The sequence below is a fragment of the Tauraco erythrolophus genome, chromosome Z (genome assembly GCF_009769465.1).
Source record: "Tauraco erythrolophus isolate bTauEry1 chromosome Z, bTauEry1.pri, whole genome shotgun sequence".
Classification (NCBI taxonomy): Eukaryota; Metazoa; Chordata; class Aves; order Musophagiformes; family Musophagidae; genus Tauraco; species Tauraco erythrolophus.
The window spans coordinates 3,732,958-3,759,820 of NC_141496.1; the positions used below are offsets into that span (position 1 = coordinate 3,732,958).

Here is a 26,863-nt window from a genome sequence, read left to right on the forward strand (position 1 = left end):
TTTTTTTTTTTTTGATGTTTCGCTCTTTTTTTTTTTTCCGCTGCCGGCACTCGATTGGCGGCCCAATCCGCCAATCGGCAGCGTGGGCCGGACCGCCTCACCCGCTACCCAATCCTTGCCCGCTTTTTCTCAAGTGACGGACTGCTTAGCCAATGCGCTGCCCCTCCGCCCACCGTGTGGGGGGGGCTGGGCACGCCCGAAGCCAATGGGCGCGGGGAGGGCGGGCGCGCAGAGGGGGAAGGCAGCGTTGAGGGAGGAGGGCGGCCGCGCAGCTCGCTGAGGAAGAGGTTGGTCCCGGGGCGGTTTCGGCGGGCGGCCCGGCCGCGCGGCGGGAGAGGGGCGGCGGGCGGCCGCTCCGCGGGAAGGGGCGTCCTGCCGGCTGTGTACGGGCTGCGGGAGAGAGCGGGGCCGGGCCTGGTCCCGGCGGGGGACGGGGGCGCCTCCCCACGCCCGCCTCCCCCTTTGTTGTGGTGGGACGCGGCCGGCGCTGAAGGCGGCGGTGGGCCCCGGCGGCGGCGGCCCGGGGCTTGGGGGGCCGGCTCCCGGCTGCGGGTCGCTGGGTGCGTGTGAGGGGAAGCGGGGTGAGGGGGCAGGGAGGGGAGGTCGCTGTCAGCCCCCCGCCGCCCACACGCCGGAATGGCTCCCGACGCGGGCGGCGGAGGGTGGGAAGGGCCGGCTTGTGCCTCCCGTGTGTGTGTAGTGAGGGGGGGGGGGGGGGGGGTGGTGAGGGGCGGGAAAAAAAAAAAAAAAGTTGTGCTTCTCCTTCCTTTCCCCCCCCACCTCCGCCCGATTTTTTTTTTTTTTTTTTTCTTGCAGAGATCAGGTGTGCAAAAACTTCCTGCCGGGGTGGTGGAGAAAGTTAGGAGCAAGTCGCAAAGAAGTGTTTAGGATTGCACGGCATCGCCTCGGCCAGTGCCCTTTTGTCTGTTCCCCTCCTAGTGCGGAGCCGTGGATGGGAAATACGCGCTGCCTGCGTGAAACACGTACACGTGAATTGAGATTAGAGGTTTCCTGCACGGCACTGGTTTTAGTGGTGTAGCTGCCTGTGCATTGCGAGATGTAAACAAACATAACCTGTTAAGTGTTTCATCTGCCTAGATAAGCACGTGGGAGAAGCTGCGTTGTGATAAATGCGAGTAGTTGGTGTTAACTGCAGAGTTGTAGAGTTCCTGCTTGTATTTTTTTTTTTGTGGGGAGCAGAGGGGAAGAGAAAAAGCGTGACACAGGACGGTCTTTTCGTCCTCGCTCTGGGGAAATAAGGAAAAAAAGTGGGTGGGCGTGGGTGAAGAGCCCTTGTGATAGTGTTGGAGAGCTGTTGAATTGAACAGCTGGGATTCAGGCTGCAGGCTGGTATCACGTCTTTTTGGTTGTCCATCACAGTTTTTGACCAAAAAAAAACCCCCAAATGTGCGTTGTGCTTTTTTCAAGTGTTTTACAAACAAGTGGATAGCATTAAGGAAAACGCTTTGCTTACTGGATTTACCAAGCAAGTATTTCTGAAAATGGATCTGCAACGTGTGTCTATTGGATGTAGAACTCCTGTTATCACAGTTCATGGTTGTAAATGAGTCAGGTTCCATCTGTAGCAAGACGTTTATAATGACAGCTTATTAGGAGGCCGCACATAACGGCAGGTTTGCCAGTTCTTAAGTGTTCCTCTCTTAGCCTGGAGAGCTGTACTTTGAAACTGATTCATGACATGGTATCTGTGGGGGCTGCAGTCTGAAGTGAGAGACCGCTTAGTCTTTGCTCTGTTCTCCAGACTGAAAAAAACCCCATCTTGTTCTTTAGGCAGAAGGCGTCTCAGCAGAACAAGGTCACTGGTTGGGCTTTCTTGTGCTTTATTGCAGCGTTGGAGCTTGTGTGGTGCATGAGTAGATTTTTTTTTTTCTTTTTTTTGGTGTGCGTGCTTGTTCTGAGGTGTAGCTTTAAAACTGGAGCGTTTACAAACTGTAGGGGATTAAAGGAGAATGACAATATAAATAAAGGGGAGATATTTGAAGTACCTTCCTCCCGTTTGTTTAGCACTATCATGATGAAAGACTGCAGTTTCAAATGCCCTTAAAAAGAAGAAAGGCCGAATATCATTTAAAGTGGTTTAAACTTAACTCAAATATGAGTCTAAGAACATATTTAACACGATATTGGGCTGTTTAATAGTCAATTGTTGTTCTGCAGTCGTGTGGGTTGAACTCAGACTACACCGATGGTCACCGAAACGACCAAAAGTGATTGAAGATCCAGTTTTCTCTATGGAAGGAGCTGCGTGTGTGTAATATAATCTTGGAGAAGAATTTGTCAGCTTTGCTGAGGTTCTGTTTGATGATAAAAAGAGCAACACAGTTGAAAAAATGAGGTTAAAAAAATCAGTTAACTGATCTCTTCTTTTCCTCCACCCAGAAGCCAGATTTGTGAACGAAATCAAGTAAGTTTGAATTACACAGTGAATCCCCAAATGAAAGGTGTGCCTGGGTCCTCATCTGTCTTCCTGTTCCACCTGATCTTTCAGAACTGTTGAGCACCAGTTGATACAATTGAGTTTATCTGAGCTCAAAAAAATATCTGCTGCCGAGAGCAACTTTCAAAACCAAAATTTGTTTCCATCTCTCTAATCCCTTTCCCACAAAAGTACTGGGAGAACAGGCTTTGTGGTAGGTTCTGGATAACAATGAATCTGAGCTCTGCTTGAGAGTGAAGAGAATTCTTAAGTTTTCTTTGTATAAAGAGCAGTACGCAAACTTTTAATTACTATAAAAAGTGTTCTGGAGTTTTCGGATGTATTCAGTGCTGCGTTAATGATTGTGTATGTAAATGCCCTGTAATTGAAAGCATCCATTTATGGGCCTGACTTGCTAAGTGAGCTGTAAATTCTGCTTTTCAGATTGGATTTAATGACTTTTATGATAAAGCCACAAACTGGTTGTGAACTGTGCCGAGAGGCAAACAATACCTAAGCTTACTTTGCCAAAATATTTGTAATTGTTGATTTGTTAAACTGAATTGCTGCAGGTCATGCGATGGGATTAGTTTTTTGTAATAGAATGGAGAGTACAGGCAGCCCTGTGTTCAATACTCTCTGGGCTAGAAGAAATTGGCTGCTACAGAAAACCTTCCTGAACATTGCTGCCCACTTCCAGTAGAGAAACTGTGTTAGGAACAGAAAGGCTTCGTTCCGGATGGCATTTAATTATGATTACGTGTGTTTGACAGCTGTGGTGTGAAGTAAGACCAAGAAGACACTGCGAGAGAGCGGTTCCTGGGTCTCCTATCAGTTTAGTCTGGGGCTCAAGTTTGATTTAATTACGCTGGAGCAATATGAGCTTAACATAAGATACTTTTCGGTGTAGAGTGAACTCTGCTTATCAAGGGGGTGGCGGGGCTGGCCTGTTTGAAGAACATTAGGCCTGTATTGAAAGTGAACTTGCATTAACTAATTGTTAAATGCAGTTGTTTGTGGTTTAACAAAGTGGAAAAGCTGCTAAGCTACACAGATAAAAACTGAATTGGGTACCTATGTACCTGATAACCAGTTCTGTGAATATTCCTGCCAAATTCAGCCTAGGAGCATTTATTTTCTAAGGCAGCAAAACCCACACTTGCCTGTTACACATGGAAAATTTTTGTCAAAACAGACGAGGTGAGAAGGGCTTGAACTGCTGTGCTTTGGAGTGCTCCTTCAGTGCTTTTCTAGGGCTGTTAAGATCTTTTCAGGAGTAATGCTGTGAGGTTGTTCATAATAACAAGTAAGTGGAAGAAGTTTGCTGCTTTGCAGAGACAGGTGGATTGGGGGACTGCCCTTGCGGTAATTTTCCTCATTTGTAATTCTAAGAGAGTTGCTGAAATACATTGGTCCTATTAGTGGTTTAATCAAAGGTCAGTAAAATTAACATATCTTCTTTCTCGTGTCTCCAGCTGCGTGCAGTTTTAGTATACCGTGAACGCATGTGTTACATAGCGTGCTGATTTTTCTAATAGTGATAGTTTTTCATTGCTACATTCATCTGTCATTCGCAGTAGTCCTTAGCAATTGAAGAAAAATACAGCTTCTGAAGCTTTCAAAACGTCGTGATCATGTTTATTTTAGTTCTGTGTGTGAGAAACATGGGTTTTCTTATTTGATTCATAATCAAACTTCATGAAATGAGTGAGAGGAGAAATATCTACTTTCAAAGTAGATGGGTAATTCTGTTTTCAGTGAGCTGTATAAAGATAATACAGTTGTGCAGAGTTTCAAGATGCATTGCAATACTGGAGCGTAATAAATTTAAAAATTAACGTGTAAATTGATTCTCTATATAGGCATGTTACAAAATCCGCATTCTAGAGCTGACCTAGGGGAAGAATTTTCTTTGCTCCTGTCTCCCCAGACCACAAGCAGCCCGCCTTGAACTTCTGCTTGTGTCAAAGCTGAATCAGGGCCTTGGCTTTATGTCTTGGAGCTTTGGCCTGGGAGCTGGCCAGATGGAGCTGCGGTCCAGATGGAGCCCCTTGGAAGGGAGCTCTTCAGAGCCACTCCCCACTGCTGGCTTAATTGGCTGAAAAGCTGAACTGGGGGGTGGATCTGAGGGCATTGCTCGGTAGGGCTGGATTCCCCTTCTCTCAGCTCCCCACCTCCACTCTCCCCCAAGCAAAAAGCCCCAAACACCCAAAACCCTGTAAGGCAATACTTGAAGCTGTCCTGCTCTGACCTGAATGCGAGGAGAGAAGGACGGGCACCATCTCACTTTCTCATGTGGTTGTTCTTCAGAAAAGTGTCTATGTGACAGCAGTATGACAAAACCAGGTCTCTTTAACACGCGTTTGTGAAGGAAGAAGAAAGAATTAGCCCTTCTGGAGTCTCAAAGGTAGTTTTTGGAGGGGTCGTGGGTGCTACAGAGGTAGTGAAATGTCTTCTCTGTTCCACTGAGTGCTTTAACTAGAGTGTATTCTATCTGAAAGGCAAAAGTCTGGCTTTGATTTTAGCTTGAACTTCTTGCAGAACTCAGGTTTCCTGCGAGTTAAGATCATTTAACATTGGGGAGAACTTTCTCAGATTCCGCTGAGAATAAACTGTCTCCTTGTCGTTTGGAATAACACAGCCTAAAGGATCCAGAAGCAAATCATAAATTAGTTTTGTTCTGCGTATGTTCAATGCAAGATGAAATACTTGTTTTATCATTTCTCTGAGTCTTAAATGACTTTGGATTAACATAGGAGACATATGCAGTACTGAATAAGCTGCGTCCTTTAAAACTTCAGCTCCCAGTAGTGTTCAGCCTGACATAAGATCTTGATACTGCCTTAAATAGACTATGCTTCAATTAATGTTACCGTATCTTGAAGCCACTAATATCACAGGGATGCATGTGAAAGGAAAGGGTGAATATTCCCTCCTCTTCTGAAAAATCTGAAACGTTGAGAACTTGGTGAAATTGATAAAGAATCTTGTCCAAATTCCAGGATTAATGAAAAAAAAAAAAGCGCCTTTTAAAAAGTCACAAAGAAGGGACTAAAATAAGGAGGAAATTAACTTGTAGACTCTTTCTCAAATGCCACAAATTATTTTCCTCGATCTTCTTTCCTCCGAAGCTTAACTTCTGTCGTCTTTATTCCAGAAGAGCTCTCGCAAATGAAATTCCTCTAAGCCAGAATACTTCTAGTAAAACCAGGAGAGATCAGATTTCTTTATTTCGAGTTTAAGATGAATAAGCAGACTGATATGAAATATGTTGCGTAAGGCTTTAGAATAAATTAACCAGAAATCACTTGATATTTTTGGTAGCACCAATGTGTTTATAGTATGTTCCAGACACTCAGGAAAGGAAAATTTCCTTTGAAGATTTTAGTCTGGTAGCATGCTGCCCTGAAGGTGTTCTTCATCTTTTATGCTTAATTATTGCTGGGATCACGGGCTTAATATTTAATACTTCTTCCAGAGAAGCTCAGTAGAATGGAATAATAGCAGACATGACTCAAACTGTGACTTTAAAAGTTGCCAACTATGATACTGTTTGACCAACTATAGAAGCATGTGTGCATCAGGAAGCAGAGATATACTACAGGGGCAGAGACAAAACAAATACCACCAAAACTGGGCAATTTGTAAATTTTCCAGTGTTAATCTGTTGGGAGTAACAACATGTGGTCCTCATGTTCTAGCAGTCTAAAGGAACACTTGTACCTCTCTCAGCAACAAAGTTAGTACTCCTTGAGTATACAAAGCTGCAGTTTTAAGGAGTAATATAGAGAATTTGGAAGGGGATGAAACAGTGGAAGCTTTTTCTGCTCCGTATCACACTGCTGCCTTGGTACTAATAGTTCAACTATAGTTGAGCTCAGAAAGAGGTCTTGAAAATCTCTTTGCCGTTACGCACAGAGTCCCAGTATGTTGGTGTTTTGTAGTGGGAATAGTACACAGGAAGGTAAAAGATCAGATTTGGGCTATGATGTTAAGCCTCAGTAGAGGAGAGTGAAAAAAGGAGAGATGACGTGAAGAATAAGCAGTGACAAAGCACATTTAAAGTCCTTAAAAGCAAAGGCTGTGAGTGAGCACTCAGTTTTTGGAGATGATTGACTGTAGACTACAAGGAAATCACAAAAACTATAATGCAGGAAAGAAGAGATATTACGTGTTTAGCATGTATTTAATCTGTAGCCATTTTATCAATTTGGAAATGTTTCTTGCAGTGTTGGCAAAGATTGTTTTCTGGGTGCTGTTGGGGAAAAAGCATTTTATATCTTTTTGTGGATGAAGAAAGTGTAGAAGGAAAAAGACTGGAGGAGTGTTTTTAGCAAGAGTCTAGTGTCTACAGTGACAGTGTATGAGAGGATGGTTCTTTAGGAACCACGACCAAAGCTCTTTATGTTACTGTATCAATTTGAAGGCAAAAGTTACAGCTGCTGAATTGAAATGGGATTTGCTGGTCAAAAATGAGCTGCAACAGTGAATTCTAAACCCATTGGTATAAACATGGTGTCTGAGACTGTCTAGGTGGATACAGATGGAACTCAATACAAATGTAGAGCTCCTCCTTTTTGCTTGGCCTCCTGCCAGACGTTCAGCAGCAAAATGTTCTCTACTTTCTATCTCCATATTCCTCATGAGGTGTAGATTTTTGTCTTTGTACTTTTAATTTTAATTATAATGTTGACAGCTTTAGGATAATATGATAAGATAAGTGAAGAGATACCTATAGACTGATACAATTTTTCTGTGGTCTTTAGATCAGTCCTTTTGGGATGTCTTCAAGTACTTGTAAGTTAATCGAAGTAGTAAAATTTTCAGGCTTTTGGCATCTGCCCATAGGAGCTTCCCAAACTGTATGAGCTGTGTTCCGATACTTTCTTTGTGACAAAAGGCTGATAGTCCTCTGTTTGAGGGAGAGACGTGATTCAAATGTACAGAATCGTGAAGCTTGTGGATGAGATGAATACAAAGAGTTCTTCAGCCAAGCTCGCAGTGGTGGAACAAGGGCCACTTTCTGACATGAGGAAGAGATCGAATTAGAACAGCTAAAAGCACTTCTTTAGACAGTGGACAGTTAAACTCTGGTGCTCTCTGCCACAAGAGGTTGTGGAGGTGGGTTAAAAGGTGATTAGATGAATTTGTGGACAGCAGGTCCATAAAAGGCTGCTAAAGGGTACAGGTAGGCATGTAGCCTTTAATTTCCTGCTGTAGCAGTTTCAGATGCTGAAGAATTATGAGGCAAACGGGCTACACAAAACAGGCAAGTTCATGTGCTTTATTTGAGTATCCTTTTGACACCTTTAGGGACGGAGCACTGGGCCAGATGCACCACTCTTCTGACTCAGTAGGGTATTTCTTACTGACTTCTTTATTGCCGCTTTTCCTTTACGTAATTTGCATTCATTGAAATTTCTCAGAATTCTCAGAAAAACCATGCCGTGTGCTTTGCAGTGCCTCCTCTAGGCCTGGAGCAGAGTGCCACTTTTGCATAAATTAAGCTGGCTGAAATGTTATCCTATGAGAACTCATCACAATCAGCTGGCATATTAAGCGGAATGAAGTCCTGTCCTACTTGTGTCACATTCTCTCTGCTCAGTCTTTGAAGAGACGGGGCCACTACTGGAATAACTTAGTGAAATTCTGATTGATACTCCTGTCAAATCCCTGGCATGGCAAAACAATAGCCAATAGCTAGCAGGAAGAAATTATTTAAGCCTCTCAGACTCTTAGTCTGCAGCTGTGGTGCATGTTGAGTGGGGTTTTTTTTAATAGCTGCTAAGATGCAGTAATCATTGTAATAAAGGGCTCTTTAAGCATGTCCCTTTGTATGGTTTTATTTTTTTTTTAAAAAGGGCTAATTTTCACGGGAGTTGCAAATCAGCCTGTGCTTCTACATAAACTGGATGACCAAATGTCTGTAAGGGGACTGGTTAAAACTAAGTATGATGTCTGGAAATTTCTGATTAGTTAGGTCTGAACTGACGGTCTTTTGGAAATGGGAAAATATTTTTTTTTTTTTTTGCCTCTTGAGTATGTCAAAATAGTGTGAGAGTTCAAATATGAACACAAACTGAAATGTATGGGGTTTCCGAAGTCTTCCCTGCTACAAGACTGAAATCACTCAATGTGCATTTGAAGCAGAAAGTCAAATCTTAGTTTAAAAAAACATAAAGCACCAGAGAATACAGAAAATGTTATATAGATCAGTTTTGCGTCTTAAGGGACAGAATACTGCAAAGCTGAATGCATCATCACGAGGGGTATTGTAAAGCTGAAAAATTGGATAAAAACATTGAGGATGTGTAGAGGGCCTGGAATAATAGGCAATTTACCTTGGTCATAAATGAGACACTACTGAAGTGTGTGTTTTGTGAGGCTGACAATCAAAGGAGTGTTCTGAGGCATTGAAAGGTGTCAAATTTGAAGCTAAAGAACAGGAAATGCATATATTATGTGCCAGCGAGCTCCATAAATGGGAGAAGAATTGGTGTGTGGATAAGCAATGATACTAGTACTCGGTTGTCTGTATTTGTCAGCATTGCATTTAATGTTCAGATATTACACCGTCAATAGCTGGTGTTCAAAATGGCATCTTTGCAGCAAAAGAGACCATTTTCTTTGGTTTGGTCTTTTTGAGTTTCTTGCCTACGCTCTGAAGCATCTGATGTTGGCCTTGCTCAAATGTTGAAGTCTTTTTAGGAAGCTCAGAGTGACTACTGTTCCCTGTTTCAGAAACCTAGTGTGAGAGTTTTTCTTAAAACAGCAGTGGCCACGCAAGCCTCCCGTTTGATCTCTGGAGCTGCCCAGTGTACTGGATTAGGGATTTAATATATTTCACTCCCAGGTCTGCAAACAGTTCAGAACATGTGGAAAAGGGAGTAAGACTGCTTAATTTGGCTTTGCCACCAAAATAAGTGATCCGAGTTAAAGTACATGCCTGGGTTGCGTTTCTAGCAATGCAGTCAGTGCTAACACTGCTGTTGAAGGCTGGGGCTGGAGTCCTCCATCCATGTTCCTGTAACTCACCTGGTGTCAGCGGGAGTACTTACGGAACCATGTGTGAGCCAGTGCAACTTGTTAACCTGAAAGAGAACTAACTCAGCAAAAAACCCCAAGCTTGATCAATTTCTACTTGGTTACTAGCAGAGCCTTTGTGGAAAGGTGTTAGCCTTGGTGCAGAGGTAGTGGTGGTGCCATAGGAAATAAAGGAAGGAGACACAGGCTTCCTGGGGGAGGAAGCTGTTGCATTGGTTTGGCATCCTATGAAACTCTACCCTGAGTGTCCTAGTCAGTGTTGAATTTGAAAATTTGGATATTGAGTTTGTTTTTCTTGTTTGCTGCAGCCAGGGCTCCAGTGCAGTGCTTTTGCAACCTGCAGATCCTGCAGTCTGAAGTATTGGGGACAATTCTGTAATAATGTAACATTATTGAAAGCATGAAAGTTCTTTTCATGTTGTAGTCTTGTGTGAAAATGAATGCTTTTGCTTTTTACCAAGGCCTCTACTGACAGGACCAGGAGCAATGGTTTTAAACTGAAAGAGTGGAGACTGAGATTCGATATAAGGAAGGAATTTTTTATGATGAGGGTGATGAAACACTGAACAAGTTGCCCAGAGAAGCTGTGGCTGCCCCATCCCTGGAAGTGTTCAAGGCCAGGTTGGATGAGGCTTTGGGCAACCTGGTGTAGTGGAGGGTTTCCCTGCCCATGGCAGGGGCTTGGATTAGATGACTTTTAAAGGTTCCTTCCAACCCAAACTGTTGTATGATTCTCTGATTTAGGATAAATTATTTTGATTTAGGATAAATTATTTTGATTTAGGATAAATTATTTTGAATGACTTGCGTGAAGTTACCAGTGTTAATCTTGAGTCCCTGTCGATTGGAACCTCTGTCTCTGTGACCTCAGAAAACTACAATGCTTGCTTCACTCCTGTATTTAGGTGCTCTCAGAAACTGATTTGTGGAGGTATAATTTAGTTGAAACTGGAATGTCATTCTTACTGAATGTTCTGTTCTGTGGAAGTTGAAAAGTTACGATTTAAGATTACCTGTAGGATGTAGTTTATGTTTGTTGACTTGTTGGTTCTCACTGAAACTGCAAATACTTAACAAGGCATAAATTAGCCATACTGTAGCCTGAAATATCCTGAATCAACTGTTTGGCAGATAGGAGGTTTGAATAAGATGAAGTTGGTATATTTTGGGTAGTAGTGAGGCATTTGCCTGTACAGGATGGGGAGGCACATAAGCTGCCTTGAAAGCTCACATTGAGTAGCTTGAAGGTAAAAGCTCTTAGCTAAAACCAGGTGTTTTCAGCTGACTGAACTAACTTATACAGGTTGTAAATAAAGTAACTTTCTGGAGTTCAAATACCCATTTGCTGTCTGGAAATAAGGATGTTCTTTACTTCAATCTGTACCATTACGTCCTCAAGCAATTTCTAAAAGCTCTCTGCCTGAAATAATGCAGTTGATTTGGGGCTTATGTTTTGATACCTAAAACTAGCCTAATAGAAGCTGCAAAACCAAGATTTTATTTTTCTAAATGATTATCATTTCTCTTTTAAATGATTTGAAGTGCAGATTACAGTGAATGCTGAACATAGCCCAAGTTAAGCATCCCTTCTATTCTTTCGTTTTAAATAAACATCTTGGTCAGGTATTTGATACTGAAAGGCTATCAAAATTGAAAACAGATAGTTCTACTACTCAGGTGCCTGCAAACTAAGATTCTAAATATCCTTTAATGAAATTTGAAAAACTTGATGATTTTAAGTACTGTCAGTTGAGAATATTCATTATCTGTGGGCCATTGGACTCTAGATTGAAAGATGGGGATAAGCTTATTACCAAACTTAGAAGGGAACTTCAAATCAGTGTCCCCAGTGGAACAAGAATTGGTGGTTATTTCAAACATGAGAAACAAAATGAGAAAAGGCTGGTGAAATGGCTAGCTGTTGGAAGAATCCTATCAAGCTGTAATGACTGAATGACATTCCAAACACAATTTTCCTTGCTAAATTGATTTGGAGACAGGCAGAACATGCATGTATGTGTATGCAATTTGTCAGTAACTCATGGAGAAATTCAATAAATGACTAAAACCAGCCAACCTAGCTGCAAAGATAGACTCAAGTTAACTACTTTATTTTCTGGAGTTGATTTCAGTCAGGAAAGACTTGAGGAAAAACTGGATGTCTAATCCAGCAGTGACCTTAGTCTGTGCTAGCTGTTGAAGAGTCAGCAGCAAACTTGCATTTTGACTTTAGTGATGAGGTACCTAACCATGATGCAGACTACTTCTGGACTAATATCTGACTTGTTTTGGGATGCAGTGTCCCATGGCATTTGGTAATGAAAAGTCATAGAATGGTTTGGGTTGGAAGGGACCTTAAAGATCATCTAGTTCCAAAAGTCCTAAGCAAGATACTTACATTATGTGAAACCTTGGTGCTAATGTGTCTGTTTTGGTTTGTGTTTTTAGGGATCAGACGGGAATCTCTAATTTATTGCTTGCTGAGTGTTCTGTCTGGTGAAAGTCATGTCATCCATATTGCCATTCACTCCACCAGTTGTGAAGAGACTTCTGGGGTGGAAAAAATCTGCTGGTGGCTCTGGAGGGGCTGGTGGTGGTGAGCAGAACGGTCAGGAGGAAAAGTGGTGTGAAAAAGCAGTGAAAAGCTTGGTCAAGAAGCTAAAGAAAACTGGACAGCTGGATGAGCTCGAGAAGGCAATTACCACTCAGAATTGCAACACAAAATGCGTGACAATACCAAGGTAAGTGCTGTTGTATTTGAAACTGTTACAACCACTTAAGAAATGACTACATGGATGTTTAGGCTATCCTGTGAACAAACGACTTAAAAAATCAGTTGCATGCTTTTGATTCTTTAAAAGTTCTTTAAAATCTATTTTGATTTTACATAGTGCTTGCTTACAACTGAATCACATGCTTTGTAAAGTCACGGTTTCTAATAATAACTTTACATTTCGATTTTGTAACTACGCAGATACTGATTTATATGTATTCTGGTGGTGCCTAGCACAGCTCTTAGTTTGAAGCACTGCCTTATGCTTTTATTTAATAACCCTGTCTATAATCAGAGGGGCATACTTGAACCTACACTTCCACTTAAAAAAAAGACTAGTTTTTCCTTGGTCAACACTTCAGTCATTACTGTCAGTTGTATTTGGTAGTTTCATTGAAGTTGTACAAGCTGCATCCATTCTCCCTTCTGAAGGGAAATTTTATCTTTGGAGGCAGATTGTCCGAAGACCAGTTTATTTACTGTAATTATTATTTGTTATTGGTTAATGAAAGTGCTTTATATTTAATAATATGGAGTATTCCTAGAACTGCTCTTCTGCTCCTGATACGTGTATACGTTTAGGTGAACGACTTGCATTCTACCCCTTTAACTTTCTCAACTTAATTCATAGCAACTGCTGTGCAAGAGGCAAGGGTTATGTTTGTAAGTATAATGCAGTCTGCTCTCGATTCACGTTGTACAGAAGTCCCACTAAGGTGCATGTGTAAGCTCATTATGTGTGACATAAGTATCAAGTCACTTCACAGGTGTTTTTCTATGAAAAAGTTAGAGGATCTGGTGGCAGAAGTACATTCTGGGCACTTAGCCCCTTGATACTTAATTTCTGGGGGAGGGAAGCTGCATCTGGTTTATGACATTAATTTCTGTGTTAGCACATTCATCCCAGCTGCTTTTAAAGTTTGTATTAATCATAGAGAAAATTAGATTTGACTGGTGTCAGTAATGATTTCCATATATCGCATGTGTTACAGCTGTTACCTGATAATGGTTTTAGCATTCTCTTTTAGATTTGACACAGCTTTTTGGGAAAATCACGAGTGTGCTTTGAATGAATGACTACTTTAATTCTGTTCTCTCTGTTCTGTTCACATTTTGTTTCTAATACGGCCCTCTGCTTTTATTTTTTTTCCCTAGAGTAGTCCCAAAATTTTCTGGGTTTCCCTTCTACTTTCTTCTTTTTGCCAGCTGGAAAACAGTTAGAAATAAAATATAAGAACTTTCTTGTCTTAGTGTACATCAGTAGACTAAGATTGGAATCTGTAGGGATATGTATTTCTTGATTTGACATGAGATGACTCGATGTATTTAGCAAGTCTTTACCATGACAAAGACAGAATTCTCTATTGGAAGGCGTTTCATATGACAGAAGCTAAATATGCCATTTACATGATGTAAAATGTGTATGTAACTTTCAGAGATCCTAGAGAGACTTCCTAGAGCTCTCCTGCAGGGATGCTGGGGCAGTAAATATTGCTACTGCGGAAGAACAGTTGTCTAAATTTAATTTTGAAGATGATGTTAGAAGATACAACAGTATGCTGATGCCATTGTTTTCCTAGTCTACTTTGAGTATCTCCTCCTGCTCCATCACCGTTTGTGTTGAAGTAGAGATAGTAAATGATTCTTCAAAACAGACTGCAAAGCTCTGTTATACTCTGTATAGCCTCCATGTTGTGACCATCAGATCTTGCTGGGCTGTGATGTAGTGTTCTCCTCTGTCCCCCAGTCAGCTGTGAAAAGGACTGGACTTAGGTTCTACATTTCTTGTCTACCTTGGGAGTAAGCTGGTAGCTAGCTCTTAGAGTGCTGTCGCCTATTACACAAGGTTTAAAATTGAACTAAGAAATGGCTTTGGTGTTAAGGGGCAAGATGATGTCAAGGTTGCCAGCAGTGTTATACAGAATTCTTGAGTTTCATAGTTGGCTTTTGGACTGTTGATACTATTTCACTTTGACAGCAGAAGTCCGGGTTCCCAAGAAAGAACAAATGTCAACTCAGTGCTGTAACAACTTGTGAAGATTCTTGCCTTCAGATTTAATAAACTAATGAAACTGCTGCTTGAGACCCACTTTAGTGAATGTCTTAAAGATCTGTAGATGACCAGGGACAAAAAATAAAATGCTGAATTTGAAGAAACTTTTTTTTTTCCTAGTTAGCAGGAAGTTTGAGGTGCTAAGCTGCTGAAATGCAGTTCTGATGTGACAGGGGCTAACTTTCCAAACGTTGTTCTGCTTGGAGAGAGTTTTTGTGTTTGGTTTTGTGTGATTTTTTTTTTTTAACTAGATTTAATTATTAATACTGTTTAACTCAGTACAGATATTGACAAGTGTTGTGGGATGGTTCTGTTTGAAACCCTTGCATTATTCCCTCCCTGAACAGAGGTTTCAGTTGTGATTTTACAAGTTTCTGGTCCCCTTGAAGATTTCCAAGGAGTTCAGTACAGCACTTTACTATACTTTTTCATCATTGAAACGCCAAACAAGTAAACACCTACAAGCTTTTTTCAAAGCTGAGAGCAGCTTGGACAAAAGTTGGAATTAAATTGCCTCTTCAGAAACCTGCATATGCTTATTGTATGTCCTTGGTAATCCTGCTGCGATTAGGATGGTGCTGTTTGTCAAGGTGACCACGTAGTAAGTGAGGCTGATACTGTGTGTACTGTGCAAAAGCTGCTCATGTAGTAATTAACACAACTTCTTACACGGACTAATAGGGGTTCTGAGAAAGCAGAAGCAAACAGATGGAGTGGGTGTTGGCATCACACAGCAGGGGTGCTTAGCTCTTCATAAGTGGGTCAGTAATCTAGAGCAGAGGCTAAATAAGTACAGAGGTCCTTTTGACACTAGCCCTCTAAGTAATTTGTAGTTATCTTGCTGAATCCTCTCCGCAAGCCAGTGGGATTCTAATCTCATAATCCCTGTGTATCCTGAAACTAAATGTTGGCACGTGAGTTCACTTTTCTAAAACATGTAATGAATTCGGTAGAATTTGAGATCCCGTCGTTGTGCTTTCCCTTGCAGTTTTCACACAAATGGAGCACAAAAAGCAGTCAGTGAAGAAACAGAGCATGAGCATTCATTTATATGTCATCTTCGAACGGAGCAGTTTCCTCCTAACTAGCATGGATTGTTTTGTTGAAATAAATGCTTTGTAGTTACTGCTAACTAAAATCCAGGTCTTTTAGCAAAACAAACCATGCCATGTGGTGAATAGTCAACTGGTGTATTCATAGTCTTATCTTCATTATTTAAAAAGTTATTTCAGTGGTGACAGTATACAGGGTCTTGCAATCCAAAGTAAGGAAACACAAATCACTAGTTTCAGTGTCCCAGTTTTTTGATGTGATCAGCTGTGTGGTTTTCCTGTCTTATAAAGAGTTATAGGTGTGCTTTGTCTTTCTTCTTCCTCCTTTTAAACAAGACTTACCAAAACGCAGTTGCTTTTGCAAAATGCCTGATAATGTACAACTAATAGCGGAGTTTAACTGGAGTAGGTTTGGGATAATGTTGACGTGGGCTGTTGTAGCTTCTTTGTTTTTAAAATTTGAAAAAAAGCTAGGGGAAGGGAAGCATTGAGTTCAGACTCCTGTGTGATGTCTTTTGTTCCTCTAGAGCATACATATCTGAAAAGTAATGCAGAACTGACTGTGTCCTTCCTGAGCTGTAACTGGGTACATCTGTGTCACATGTTGAATTCTGCTTCCATGCTAACGTTTGGGTAATGTAGCAACTGTATGTAGTTGGAGGATAACTTCCTATCACAACTGGTCAGTGAACTGACTAGAGAAGGTGCTCCCCTAGACCTGCTGTTTGTGAACAGAGAAGGTCTCATGGGAGATGTGATGGTTGGAGGACGCCTGGGCATAGTGACCATGAGATAATAGAATTCTTAATTCTAGGGGAAGTTAGGAGGGGGAACACTAAAACGGCCAAGCTGGACTTTGGGAGAGCTGACTTTGGGCTGTTTAGAAGTCTGGTTAATAAAGTCCAATGGGAGACAGCTCTCAAGGGTAAGGGGACGCAGGAGGGCTGGTTACTCCTCAAAAAGGAAATTCTGGAGGCACAGGAGCGAGCTGTCCCTGTGTGCCGGGAATCGAGCCGCCGGGGTAGAAAACCAGCTTGGATGACCAAGGAGATTTGGGAACACCTCAAAAGAAAATGGGAAGTCTATAAGTCTTGGAAGAATGGGCAGGTGTCCAGGGAGGAAGTTATCTCCCTACATGCCCTAATCAGGGGGGCAAAAGCCCAACTGGAACTTAGACTAGCCTACTCTGTAAAGAACAACAAAAAGTCCTTCTATAAATACATTAATAACAAAAGGAGGGCTAAAGATCACCTCCAGCCCCTACTGGACACAGGGGGTACGTTAGTCACTAGTGATGAGGACACAAGGCTGAGGTCCTTAATGCCTTCTTTGCCTCAATCTTTAATAATAAGGTCAGTAGTTCCCAGGTGAGCTGGCCTATGGTGTCGGAGAGCAGGGAGGGAGAGCAAATCGAAGCTCCTGTGATCCAAGAGGAACGGGTCAAGGATCTGCTTCACCAACTGGATGCCCACAAGTCTATGGGGCCTGATGATATCCACCTCAGAGTCCTGGTGGATGTCATTGCCAAACCCCTGTCCATTATCTTTGGGCAGTCTTGGCTCACTGGGGAAGTTCCGCTGGACTGGAGGCTGGCAGATGTTACCCCCATGTACAAAAAAGGGCGGAAGGAGGATCCGGGGAACTACAGGCCTGTCAGCCTGACCTCGGTGACGGGCAAAGTCATGGAACAGGTTATCCTGAGTGCTATTAATGAGCACATACAGGTTAACCGGGTGATCAGGCCCAGTCAACATGGGTTTATGAAGGGCAGGTCTTGCCAATCAAACCTGATCACCTTCTATGATGGGGTGACCCGCCTGGTTGACGAGGGAAGGGCTGTGGATGTAGTTTTCCTTGACCTCAGTAAAGCTTTCAATACAGTCTCTCAGTGTTCTGGTTGCAAAACTGGTCACTGCTGGCCTGGATAGGCACACCCTCCTTTGGGTTAAAAACTGGCTGGATGGCCGGGCCCAAAGAGTGGTGGTAAATGGGGCTAAATCCGGCTGGAGGCCGGTCACCAGTGGGGTTCCCCAGGGCTCAGTGCTGGGTCCAGTTCTGTTTAACATCTTTATCAATGACCTGGATGAGGGGATTGAATGTACCCTCAGTAAGTTTGTGGACGACACCATTCTAGGAGGCTGTGCCGATCTGCTCGAGGGTAGGGAGGCCCTTCAGAGGGATTTGAACAGCCTGGATCGTTGGGCTGAGGCCAATGGCGTGAGCTTTAATAAGGCCAAGTGCAGAGTCCTTCACTTGGGGTGTAAAAACCCCAAGCATCACTATAGGCTCGGGGAAGAGTGGCTGGAGAGCTGCCTGGCGGAGAAGGACCTGGGGGTGTTGGTTGACTACCGGCTTGATATGAGCCAGCAGTGTGCCCAGGTGGCCAAAAAGGCCAATGGGATACTGGCGTGTATCAAGAATAGTGTGACCAGCAGGAGCAGGGAAGTGATCCTGCCCCTGTACTCGGCACTGGTGAGGCCGCACCTGGAATATTGTGTCCAGTTTTGGGCCCCTTGCTTTCAGAGAGATATTGAGCTCCTGGAGCGGGTCCAGAGAAGGGCGACTAAACTGGTCAAGGGGCTGGAAAATAAAACTTATGAGGAGCGGCTGAGGGAGTTGGGGCTGTTTAGCCTGGAGAAGAGGAGGCTGAGGGGAGACCTGATTACGGCCTACAAATCATAGAATCATAGAATGGTTAGGGCTGGAAGGGACCTTCAAAGGTCATCTAGTCCAAACCCCCTGCAACAAACAGGGATATCTCCATCTAGATCAGGTTGCTCAGGGTCTCGTCCAACCTGGCCTTGAATGTCTCCAGGGATGGAGCATCCACCACCTCTCTGGGCAACCTGTTTCAGTGTTCTACCACTCTCATGGTAAAAAAATTTTTCCTAATATCCAATCTGAATCTACCTCCCTCTATTTTAAAACCATTACCCCTTATCTTATCACAACTGGCCCTCCTGAACAGCCTCTCCCCATCTTTCTTGTAGGCCCCCTTGAGGTACTGGAAGACCGCTATAAGGTCACCCCGGAGCCTCCTCTTCTCCAGGCTGAACAGCCCCAACTCTTTCAGCCTGTCCTCATAGGAAAGGTGCTCCAGCCCTCTTATCATCTTCGTGGCCCTCCTCTGGACCCTCTCCAGCTGGTCCATGTCCTTCTTATGTTGGGGGCTCCAGAACTGGACGCAGTACTCCAGGTGAGGTCTCACGAGGGCAGAGTAGAGGGGGAGAATCACCTATCTCGATCTGCTGGCCACACTCCTCTTGATGCAGCCCAGGACGCGGTTGGCCTTCTGGGCCGCAAGAGCACATTGCCGGCTCATATTGAGCTTCTCGTCCGCCAGTACTCCCAAGTCCTTCTCCTCAGGGTTGCTCTCGATCCATTCTCCACCCAGTCTGTATTTGTGCCTGGGATTGCCATGACCCAGATGTAGGACCTTGCACTTGGCCTGGTTGAACTTCATGAGGTTGGTACGGGCCCACCTCTCCAGCCTGTTGAGGTCCCTCTGGATGGCATCCCTCCCTTCCAGCGTGTCGACGGCACCACACAGCTTGGTGTCATCGGCGAACTTGCTGAGGGTGCACTCCATGCCACTGTCCACGTCACCGACAAAGATGTTGAAGAGGGCCGGGCCCAACACGGACCCCTAAGGGACGCCACTCGTGACCGGTCTCCACTTGGACATCGAGCCGTTGACCACCACTCTCTGAGCCAATTCCTTATCCACGGAGTGGTCCATCCATCAAACCCATGCCTCTCTAGTTTAGAGAGAAGAATGTCGTGCGGGACAGTGTCAAAAGCTTTGCACAAGTCCAGGTAGATGATATCCATTGGTCGACCCTTGTCCACCGATGCTGTCACCCCATCATAAAAGGCCACCAAGTTGGTCAGGCACGATCTGCCTTTGGTGAAGCCATGCTGGCTGTCACCCACCACCTCCTTGCTCTCCATGTGCCTTAGCATGGTTCCCAGGAGAATCTGCTCCATGACCTTGCCAGGCACAGAGGTGAGGCTGACCGGCCTGTAGTTGCCCGGGTCCTCCTTGTTCCCTTTTTTAAAAATGGGGGTTATGTTCCCTCACTTCCAGTCATCGGGGGCCTCGCCAGACCGCCACGACTTCTCAAATACAATGGCCAGTGGCTTGGCAACTTCATCCGCCAGTTCCTTCAGGACCCGCGGATGGATCTCATCAGGTCCCATGGACTTGTGCACCTTCAAGTTCCTCAGATGTTCCCGAACCTGCTCTTCAAGTACAGTGGGCGGTGGTTCATCCTCACAGTCCCTGCTAGTTCTTTCCACAGCTTGGGTGGTAAGACAAGAGGTTTTATCAGTGAAGACTGAGGCAAAAAATTCATTGAGTACCTCAGCCTTCTCTATGTCGCGGGTAACCAGAGCACCAGTATCCTTCCGGAGGGGGCCTACGTTCTCCTTGGACTTCCTTTTGTCCCCTACATACCTATAGAAGCTTTTCTTATTGCTTTTTATATCCCTTGCCAAATTCAATTCCTTCAGGGCTTTAGCCTTCCTCACCTGATCCCTGGTCACTTGTACAGCTTCTCTGTATTCCTCCCAGGCTATCTGTCTCCGCTTCCACCCTCTATAGGCTATCGTCTTCATTTTCAGTTGGTCCAGGAGCTCCTTGCTCATCCACGCGGGCTTCCTGGTCTTTTTGCCCGACTTGTTCTTCATCGGGATGCACCTCTGCTGAGCTTGGAGGAGGTGCTCCTTGAATGTGGACCAACTTTCCTGGGCCCCTCGTCCCTCCAGGGCCGCCTCCCACGGCACTTTGCCCATCAGGTCCTTGAAGAGGCCGAAGTCCGCCTTCTTGAAGTCTAGGGCACAGAGCTTGCTGTATAGTTTCCTTGCTGCCCCGTGGATCTTGAACTCCACCGTGTCGTGGTCACTGCAGCCAAGGCTGTCCTTAAGTTTCACATCGCCCACCAGTCCCTCCCTGTTTGTGAGCACAAGGTCAAGCATGGCACCCCTCCTTGTCGGCTCCTCTATCACCTGCAGGAGGAAGTTGTCATCCACGCATTCCAGGAACCTCCTGGACTGCCTGTGCCCTGCCGTATTGTCTCTCCAACAGATGTCAGGGTGGTTGAAGTCCCCCATGAGGACCAGGGCCTGTGACCGCGAGGCTGCTCCTATCTGGCTGTAAAGCTCCTCATCTGCTCTGTCCTCCTGGCCAGGTGGCCTGTAACAGACCCCTACCGTAACATCCCCTGTCCGTCTCCGTCCTCTAATCTTGACCCATAAGCTCTCTGTCAGCTCCTCCTCCGACTCCAGGCGAAGCTCCACGCACTCCAGCCGGTTGCTGACATAGAGAGCGACACCCCCTCCTCGTCTCCCCTTCCTGTCCTTTCTAAAAAGCTTATACCCCTCCATGTTGACACTCCAGTCATAGGAGTCGTCCCACCACGTCTCCGTGATGCCAGTAACGTCGTAGCCCTGCTCATGTGCACGCATCTCCAGCTCATCCTGTTTATTCCCCATGCTGCGTGCGTTGGTGTACATACACTTCAGCTGGGCCCCCGACAAAGCCGACTCGCTGGCTGGAGCGACAGGGGTTCTCTTGGACGGCAGTGTAAGTTCGTTTGAACATACCTGCGATCCTTCCTCAGCCTGGACCCTCGGTGCTGGCACTGGTGCCATGCTGACAGCGGTATGAATCTGACAGCGGTATAATACTTGAGAAGGGATGGTGGGGACGTGGGGGAAGGGCTCTTTACATTAGTGATGGGTGATAGAACAAGAGGAAATGGGTATAAGCTTAGCCAGGGGAGATGGAGGTTGGACGTTAAAAAGAATTTATTCTCTGAAAGGGTTGTCAGCCACTGGAATAGGCTGCCCAGGGAGGTGGTTGAGTCCCCATCCCTGGATGTGTTTAAGAATAGGGTGGATGAAGTACTTAGGGATATGGTTTAATGGGAGATTAGGGACGGTTGGACTGGATGATCTGTAAGGTCTTTTCTAACCTAGAAAATCTGTGAAATCTATGAAATTGTAATAGGGTCTTATCTTATATGAAGAATAAGTAGTACTGGAGATGAAAGAGGGCAGATTTAGATGAGATCTAAGGAAGAAATTCTTTCTCTCTGGACGTGGTGAGGCACTGGAACAGGTTGCCCAGAGAAGTTGTAGATGTCCCATCCCTGGAAGTGTTCAAGGCAAGGTTGGATGAGGCTTTGGGCAACCTGGTGTAGTGGAGGGTGTCCCTGCCCATGGCACAGGGGTTGGAACTAGATGATCTTTAAGGTCCCTTCCAACCCAAACCATTCTATGATTCTATGACCTGCCTATAAGGAGTACTCCCCAGGTACAGCTGTAGTCCTCATTTGTTGCATGTTGTAACCCATTCTCTCTTCCCCAGAAGATTCCTTCTTGGACTGTGCTTTCACTTACCTGTTGAACCCACCGAGCGCTGCTGTATCTCATCGCATTGCTGGCAGCTTCCCCGTTCTGTTGCTGACACAGTCTGCACAATGCAATGCTGAACTGAGGCGTGTGAGATCACTCAGTGTATAGGTGCATCTGTTTTTCTTACACTGTATGCAGGAGGATGAAGAGATAGGTGCCTCCCATCAGTCTCAGCATCTCTAGCTTTCATTCATTTTAGTTTTGCATGGTCAATACAGCTTTTAAGCATGCCCTGACGAAGGTTATTTGTAGTTGAGAGGAAGAAGGCAGCTGAAAGATTTATCTATAGCAGTTTACCTCTATTTTCTCTCTGCAGATGTTTGTGTACTCATCTCAGTATTATAGAAGGGTTTGATACAGTGTCAGACTACTTCCTGATTGATAATTTAACAAACTTCTTGAACAGACAAAACTTTTCTTGACATTAATAGTAGTAGTTAACGTTACAGTTATTATGTAAGCTTGCTTTTCGCATTATGTGTGGAACAGTACTTATCACTTGAATCTTAGCCTTAATGGGAGGCCCCGAGTTTCTGCAGAGGAGGTAAATTTTTATTGCTACTTTCTGTTAGAGGAAGCTACAGTGCAAAAGCAAAGCAATGTTGAATGACGATGAGAAGAGATCTGGCAGATCACTGGCCGAAGTAAGGGTTTGAGACTAACTTCCTTAAATCCCAGCTCAGAGAATCTTCGTTGCTAGGACCATGCAAGTGCTTTAGAGTCTTAGGTGCAATGCAGCAGTTGCTTCCAGTGCAGAGAGAAGGCTAATACTTCTGTCAAGCCCTTGCTTTCTAGCCTGCTGTGCCATGAAAGTGTTAGAAGGTATTATCTGAAAAATATACTTCTTGCTTAAAATTCAGTATGTATGTAGAAAATGTAGTCTTATCTGTGCCCTCTATCCGTCTTGCTCAATATGAGGATAGCATCCTTGTGCTATGTTTCGTGATTTTCAGAAGCTTATTTTTGCTTTTTCTGCAGCCTTCCAATTCTAACTTAAGTGAGAGAGACAGGGAGAGGGGCTCAAATACTGCTGTTGTTTTTTGAAGAGTGTAGCTGATTTGTGGAATTTACAGTCAACAATTAGACTTCTGAAGCACCTGGCTTCTCCTTCAAATATGGATGAATTCTGCATTTTTTTGTACCATCCAGAGGCAAAGAAGAAACCCTCCAATGGGTTCCATGCTTTTGGGAATTTGGAAGATTCCGAGGGAGTGTTGGGCATGCAAAGCAGACCAGCTGCAAGTGAGTTGGTTGGTTGGCATTGAAATTAGGAGCTACTTACTGACCAGCTTCCCTAACACTGGAGTTGTTTTGAGCTTGTTAGGATGAATTAAAGCCATACCTGTTGCATATCTTTCACTTCAGCCAATAGTGAAGGTTTGTAACTTTTAAACTGCTGTCATGGAACAAATCACACCCTGATTCTCCTGAGGAAATAGTGTGGTGGCGGTATTTAAGCACTGTGTTCACTTTTAAATATTTTATCCTTAAAGTACAAATCTAGTAGTATGTATTGACTGCTGCTGAAGACTGATGTGGTTTTTGTGTTTTTTGGTTTTTTTTTGTGAAGCAAAAATCTACATATCCAGGAATTTCTTTTGCATGTGAGTTCTGAGCCCAAAAGGTTTTTCTTGATGTTAAAGTGACTAATGCTATTGATGCTTGACTTCTTTTCTTATACTTGCTTATACTGTCTGGGAAGTAAATTCAGTACATCTTAATTTTGTTTTATTTCTTATGTGTCCTACAAGGATTCAGACACTAAAAACCACAGAATCTGATGAAAGTTGACCAAACACATGAAGGCAAGACCATTTGACACGGTCAAAATTCTCTAAAGATAAACTACGATTTTCTCTATTATGCTAGTGCTGCTCCTTCACTTGCTTGTCCTGCAGCCCGTTTTTCATTCCCTGCAGTGAGTTAGCACTATGAGTAGACAAGCAGCTTAGGCATAGCTCATGGCATATAATAAAATTGTTTTCTGAAGGCTGACTGTCTTCATTAGTTAATATGAGGCTCCATACGTGGAACTTATTTGTGCTGATCAAAGTGTCTCCAAAGGAGTTAAAAGCAGAAGTAAACTCGGCAAAGAGAACTCCTGTTTAAAGGTGGGACAACTGACTTGGAACTGCTGTTTGAGAGAGCAAACAAATCTTTTAAAATGATGACATTTTGATGGCTTTTTCTGCACATACCTGAGTAAAAAGTAGTTTCTAATTTAGATGTAAAGGGTGCAGTTTTTCTTGAATATAAGCTGTGCTACCAGTTAGCATGTTTGTGTTTATTTGTTTTTTTTTTAATTCCTTGGGAATATTTGTCAGGAAAGTGGTCACATAGGTGCATGCAGTAACCTAGTTTTAGGGATGCTTTTGATCACTGGTAGAGCAGAGTTGTCAAGCTAATGTGGCTTCTAGAACAGATTGTTTTCAACTTTTAAGATCTTTCCTCAAAATAGGTTAGTTACGTCAGTCGATAACAACGCAGAAATTCCTTTATTCCTTCTCAGGTTAAAGCCAGAGGAAATGGGTGATTTCAACAATTACACTGGGGCGGGGGAGCTTTCTCTGGAACCTGTTTTAGGAGACTTCCCAACATCTGCTGCTGAGTAAGCTACGAGTGAGTTAGCTAAGAGGACAACAGTTGGATTGGCAGAGTAGATCCTAAAATAACATTGTTATCCAGATAGAGGCGAAGTCTGTTTTCCCAGAAACAGAACTTGGTGCTGTTAGTTTGTCGCAGAGCTGAAACAATTCAGTATTCAAGTTGAAGATGGACATTGATTCTTGATCATAGCTCGAGTTGAGAATCGCTATGTATAAAGAACGCCCTCAATGAAATGCGTTCACTTAGTGTAAATTTGTTCTATAAATGTTTGAAGTTTATAGTTGAACATCTTAAGCTTTCTAAAATAAGTATAGGTATTTAAGACAGTATGTCAGAATACGGTAAAGCACCATTTTTATATTGCTGAGATTACAGGAAGACTGTGCTTGTAAATTGTTTGTTCATAAGCTGATCCTTTTTTCTCATGGCAGGATTATTGAGGATGAAGCAGAGCCCCTTCTGCTTTTCTCTTGTTGGAATTTCCGTAAAAATAATGCTTTAGGACAAAGCCAGAGAGGTCTTTCCTGGAAGTATGGTGAGAGATGGCTGAGATTTTGGGGAGTGTTGGCCAAGCTTAGCTTCAAAATCCCTTGATCCTGCTTGTGATAGCTGGTGCTCTGAAGATTTTGGATGTGTTCACTGGAAAGGTGTAGCAGGAGGATCAAGTTGCCCTTGCTCTTCTCAGTCCCATAATTATGGTGGGACTTGGATGTTGTCTCTACGTTCTCTGTAAAAGACTAGAGGAAGTTGTTGGTGCTTTCTACGTGTGTCGCACCAGGCTCTGGCCTCTACAGGGCAATAAGGACAGAATGATGGTGTGCTTTGCAGTGGCTTCTTGTGCGTGACATCTCTTCACCTCAGAGTTGGCCCTGTGAGTACGTACTCCTCCAGCAGCTTGCTGTGGATCTGCTTGACTTCCTCTTCGTAAATGGTGTTGTGCAGCCTGAATTTCAAGCTAGAAAACAACCAGCCAGCTGCTTGACATGTAAAGAGAGTCCATCTGCATTGCCTGAACGTAAAATGTGGAAAGGTGATCCTGCAACAGAAACTGTCTGTTGCTGTTGAAAGGGGCGAGTGCAAAGCAGTTGACTTTAGGGATGTTTTTCTGACATTTTGCAGTGTCTTCCAGTCTGTGTTTAGTGTTTCTTTCAACAATTTTATGATGACGGCTTTCAAGTGGTCTGTGTTCTGTCGTGCTGCATTGTGCAGAGAGAGAACAAGAGTGCTCTGAGAGATCGCACTAAATTCCTTGGGGTCTTTCTTGGAGCTGGAGTGGCAGAAGCTGGCATCTGGTTTTCCAAGACTATCTCTTGCTCAAAGATAAATGGGCCCAGCTCTTCCTAGTTTCTAAGTGTTCAGGGTGGTGTGGTTGTAGACAAAAGTATCCTAGCCCTAATTACATGTGTGTAAAATGACGTATTCAAACTCTAAGTTGCAGAACACCTTTAGATGCTGCATGGACATATAATGGGAAATAAAAATTCATGTCAAGTTTGAATTCAAGTCTCTATGAAACTTAATTCGTAAACTTGAGGTAAGCAATCAGTAGGACAGTGTTGGCAACACTGTCTGCATCTGTTTGAAAACTACTCTTATGCATTTCCTTAAACTACAAAACTATCTTAAAAATCAGTTTAGTTTTGTGATAAAACATCACCTAAACTTAAAAATGGGATGACTGAAGATCTGCAGGTGGTCGTTCACAAACTTCTTTTAATCATAGGATTGTTAAGGTTGGAACAGACCTTGAAGATCAAGTCCAGCCGTTAAGCCAGCACTACCAAGTCCAGCACAAGCTGGTGAAAGAAAAATAAGATTATTTAGACCAACTAAAAAAACCTAACAGTGTGGAAGTATCAGCTTGTCTGGCATTAATATTCCTGAATTAAATATTTTTTTAAAATGCTTACTTAGGGAAGGAGCTGAATAGCTAGACAACTTCTGTTGTGCTTGTCTTCAGAAACTGACTTTAAATAAATATCCTTTTGAAGCTTGATGGTGAAAAGAATGCTTGGAGCATTTCTTGCTAAAAATGTTCTTTTGTGAACTGGTGGACGCTGTCCTGTTTATTCAGAGGAGCCATCATGGATGGGGATGTGACAGTGCAGTGAGTAGTCAAAGTGAAGTAAATCAAGCAGTTGAATACTGTCATTCCTTCTTTCCTTAACTCTTCCTATGTAACTTCCACATTAGAGCCTCAAGTTAAATTTTGTTTGCTTTCTCTAGTTTGATTCGTAGCATCAGTGTATTTGATACGTAGAGAAGGGTGCAGGATTAGTGTGAGCATAAGATAATGCTTTTTTAATAGTGTATTTTTCCTTGATGCACGCTTCCTACTTGGAAGGCCACTTAGCAGCAAGACCTTATTCCTGATTACCTGTATACAGAAGAAGGTATGTGCATCAGACACTGCATGTTAACAGCAGTTGAGGCCTTGCTGTAACGTAGGCAGGTCATTCTCTTGAAGATGAATTTGAAAA

General features: G+C 43.6%; 1 protein-coding gene across 2 annotated transcripts in view; it reads left to right on the forward strand.

The window, feature by feature from the left end:
- The first annotated feature begins 251 nt into the window (after positions 1 to 251).
- SMAD2 (SMAD family member 2) overlaps positions 252 to 26,863 on the forward strand; it is a 57,514-nt gene continuing 30,902 nt past the window's right edge. For both annotated transcript variants that reach the window (XM_086628663.1, XM_086628664.1), the window contains exons 1-2: positions 252 to 287; positions 11,930 to 12,222. In XM_086628663.1, the coding sequence (XP_086484789.1) occupies positions 11,987 to 12,222 (236 nt within the window). In that variant the 5' untranslated portion in view covers positions 252 to 287; positions 11,930 to 11,986. The remainder of the gene's footprint in view (positions 288 to 11,929; positions 12,223 to 26,863) is intronic.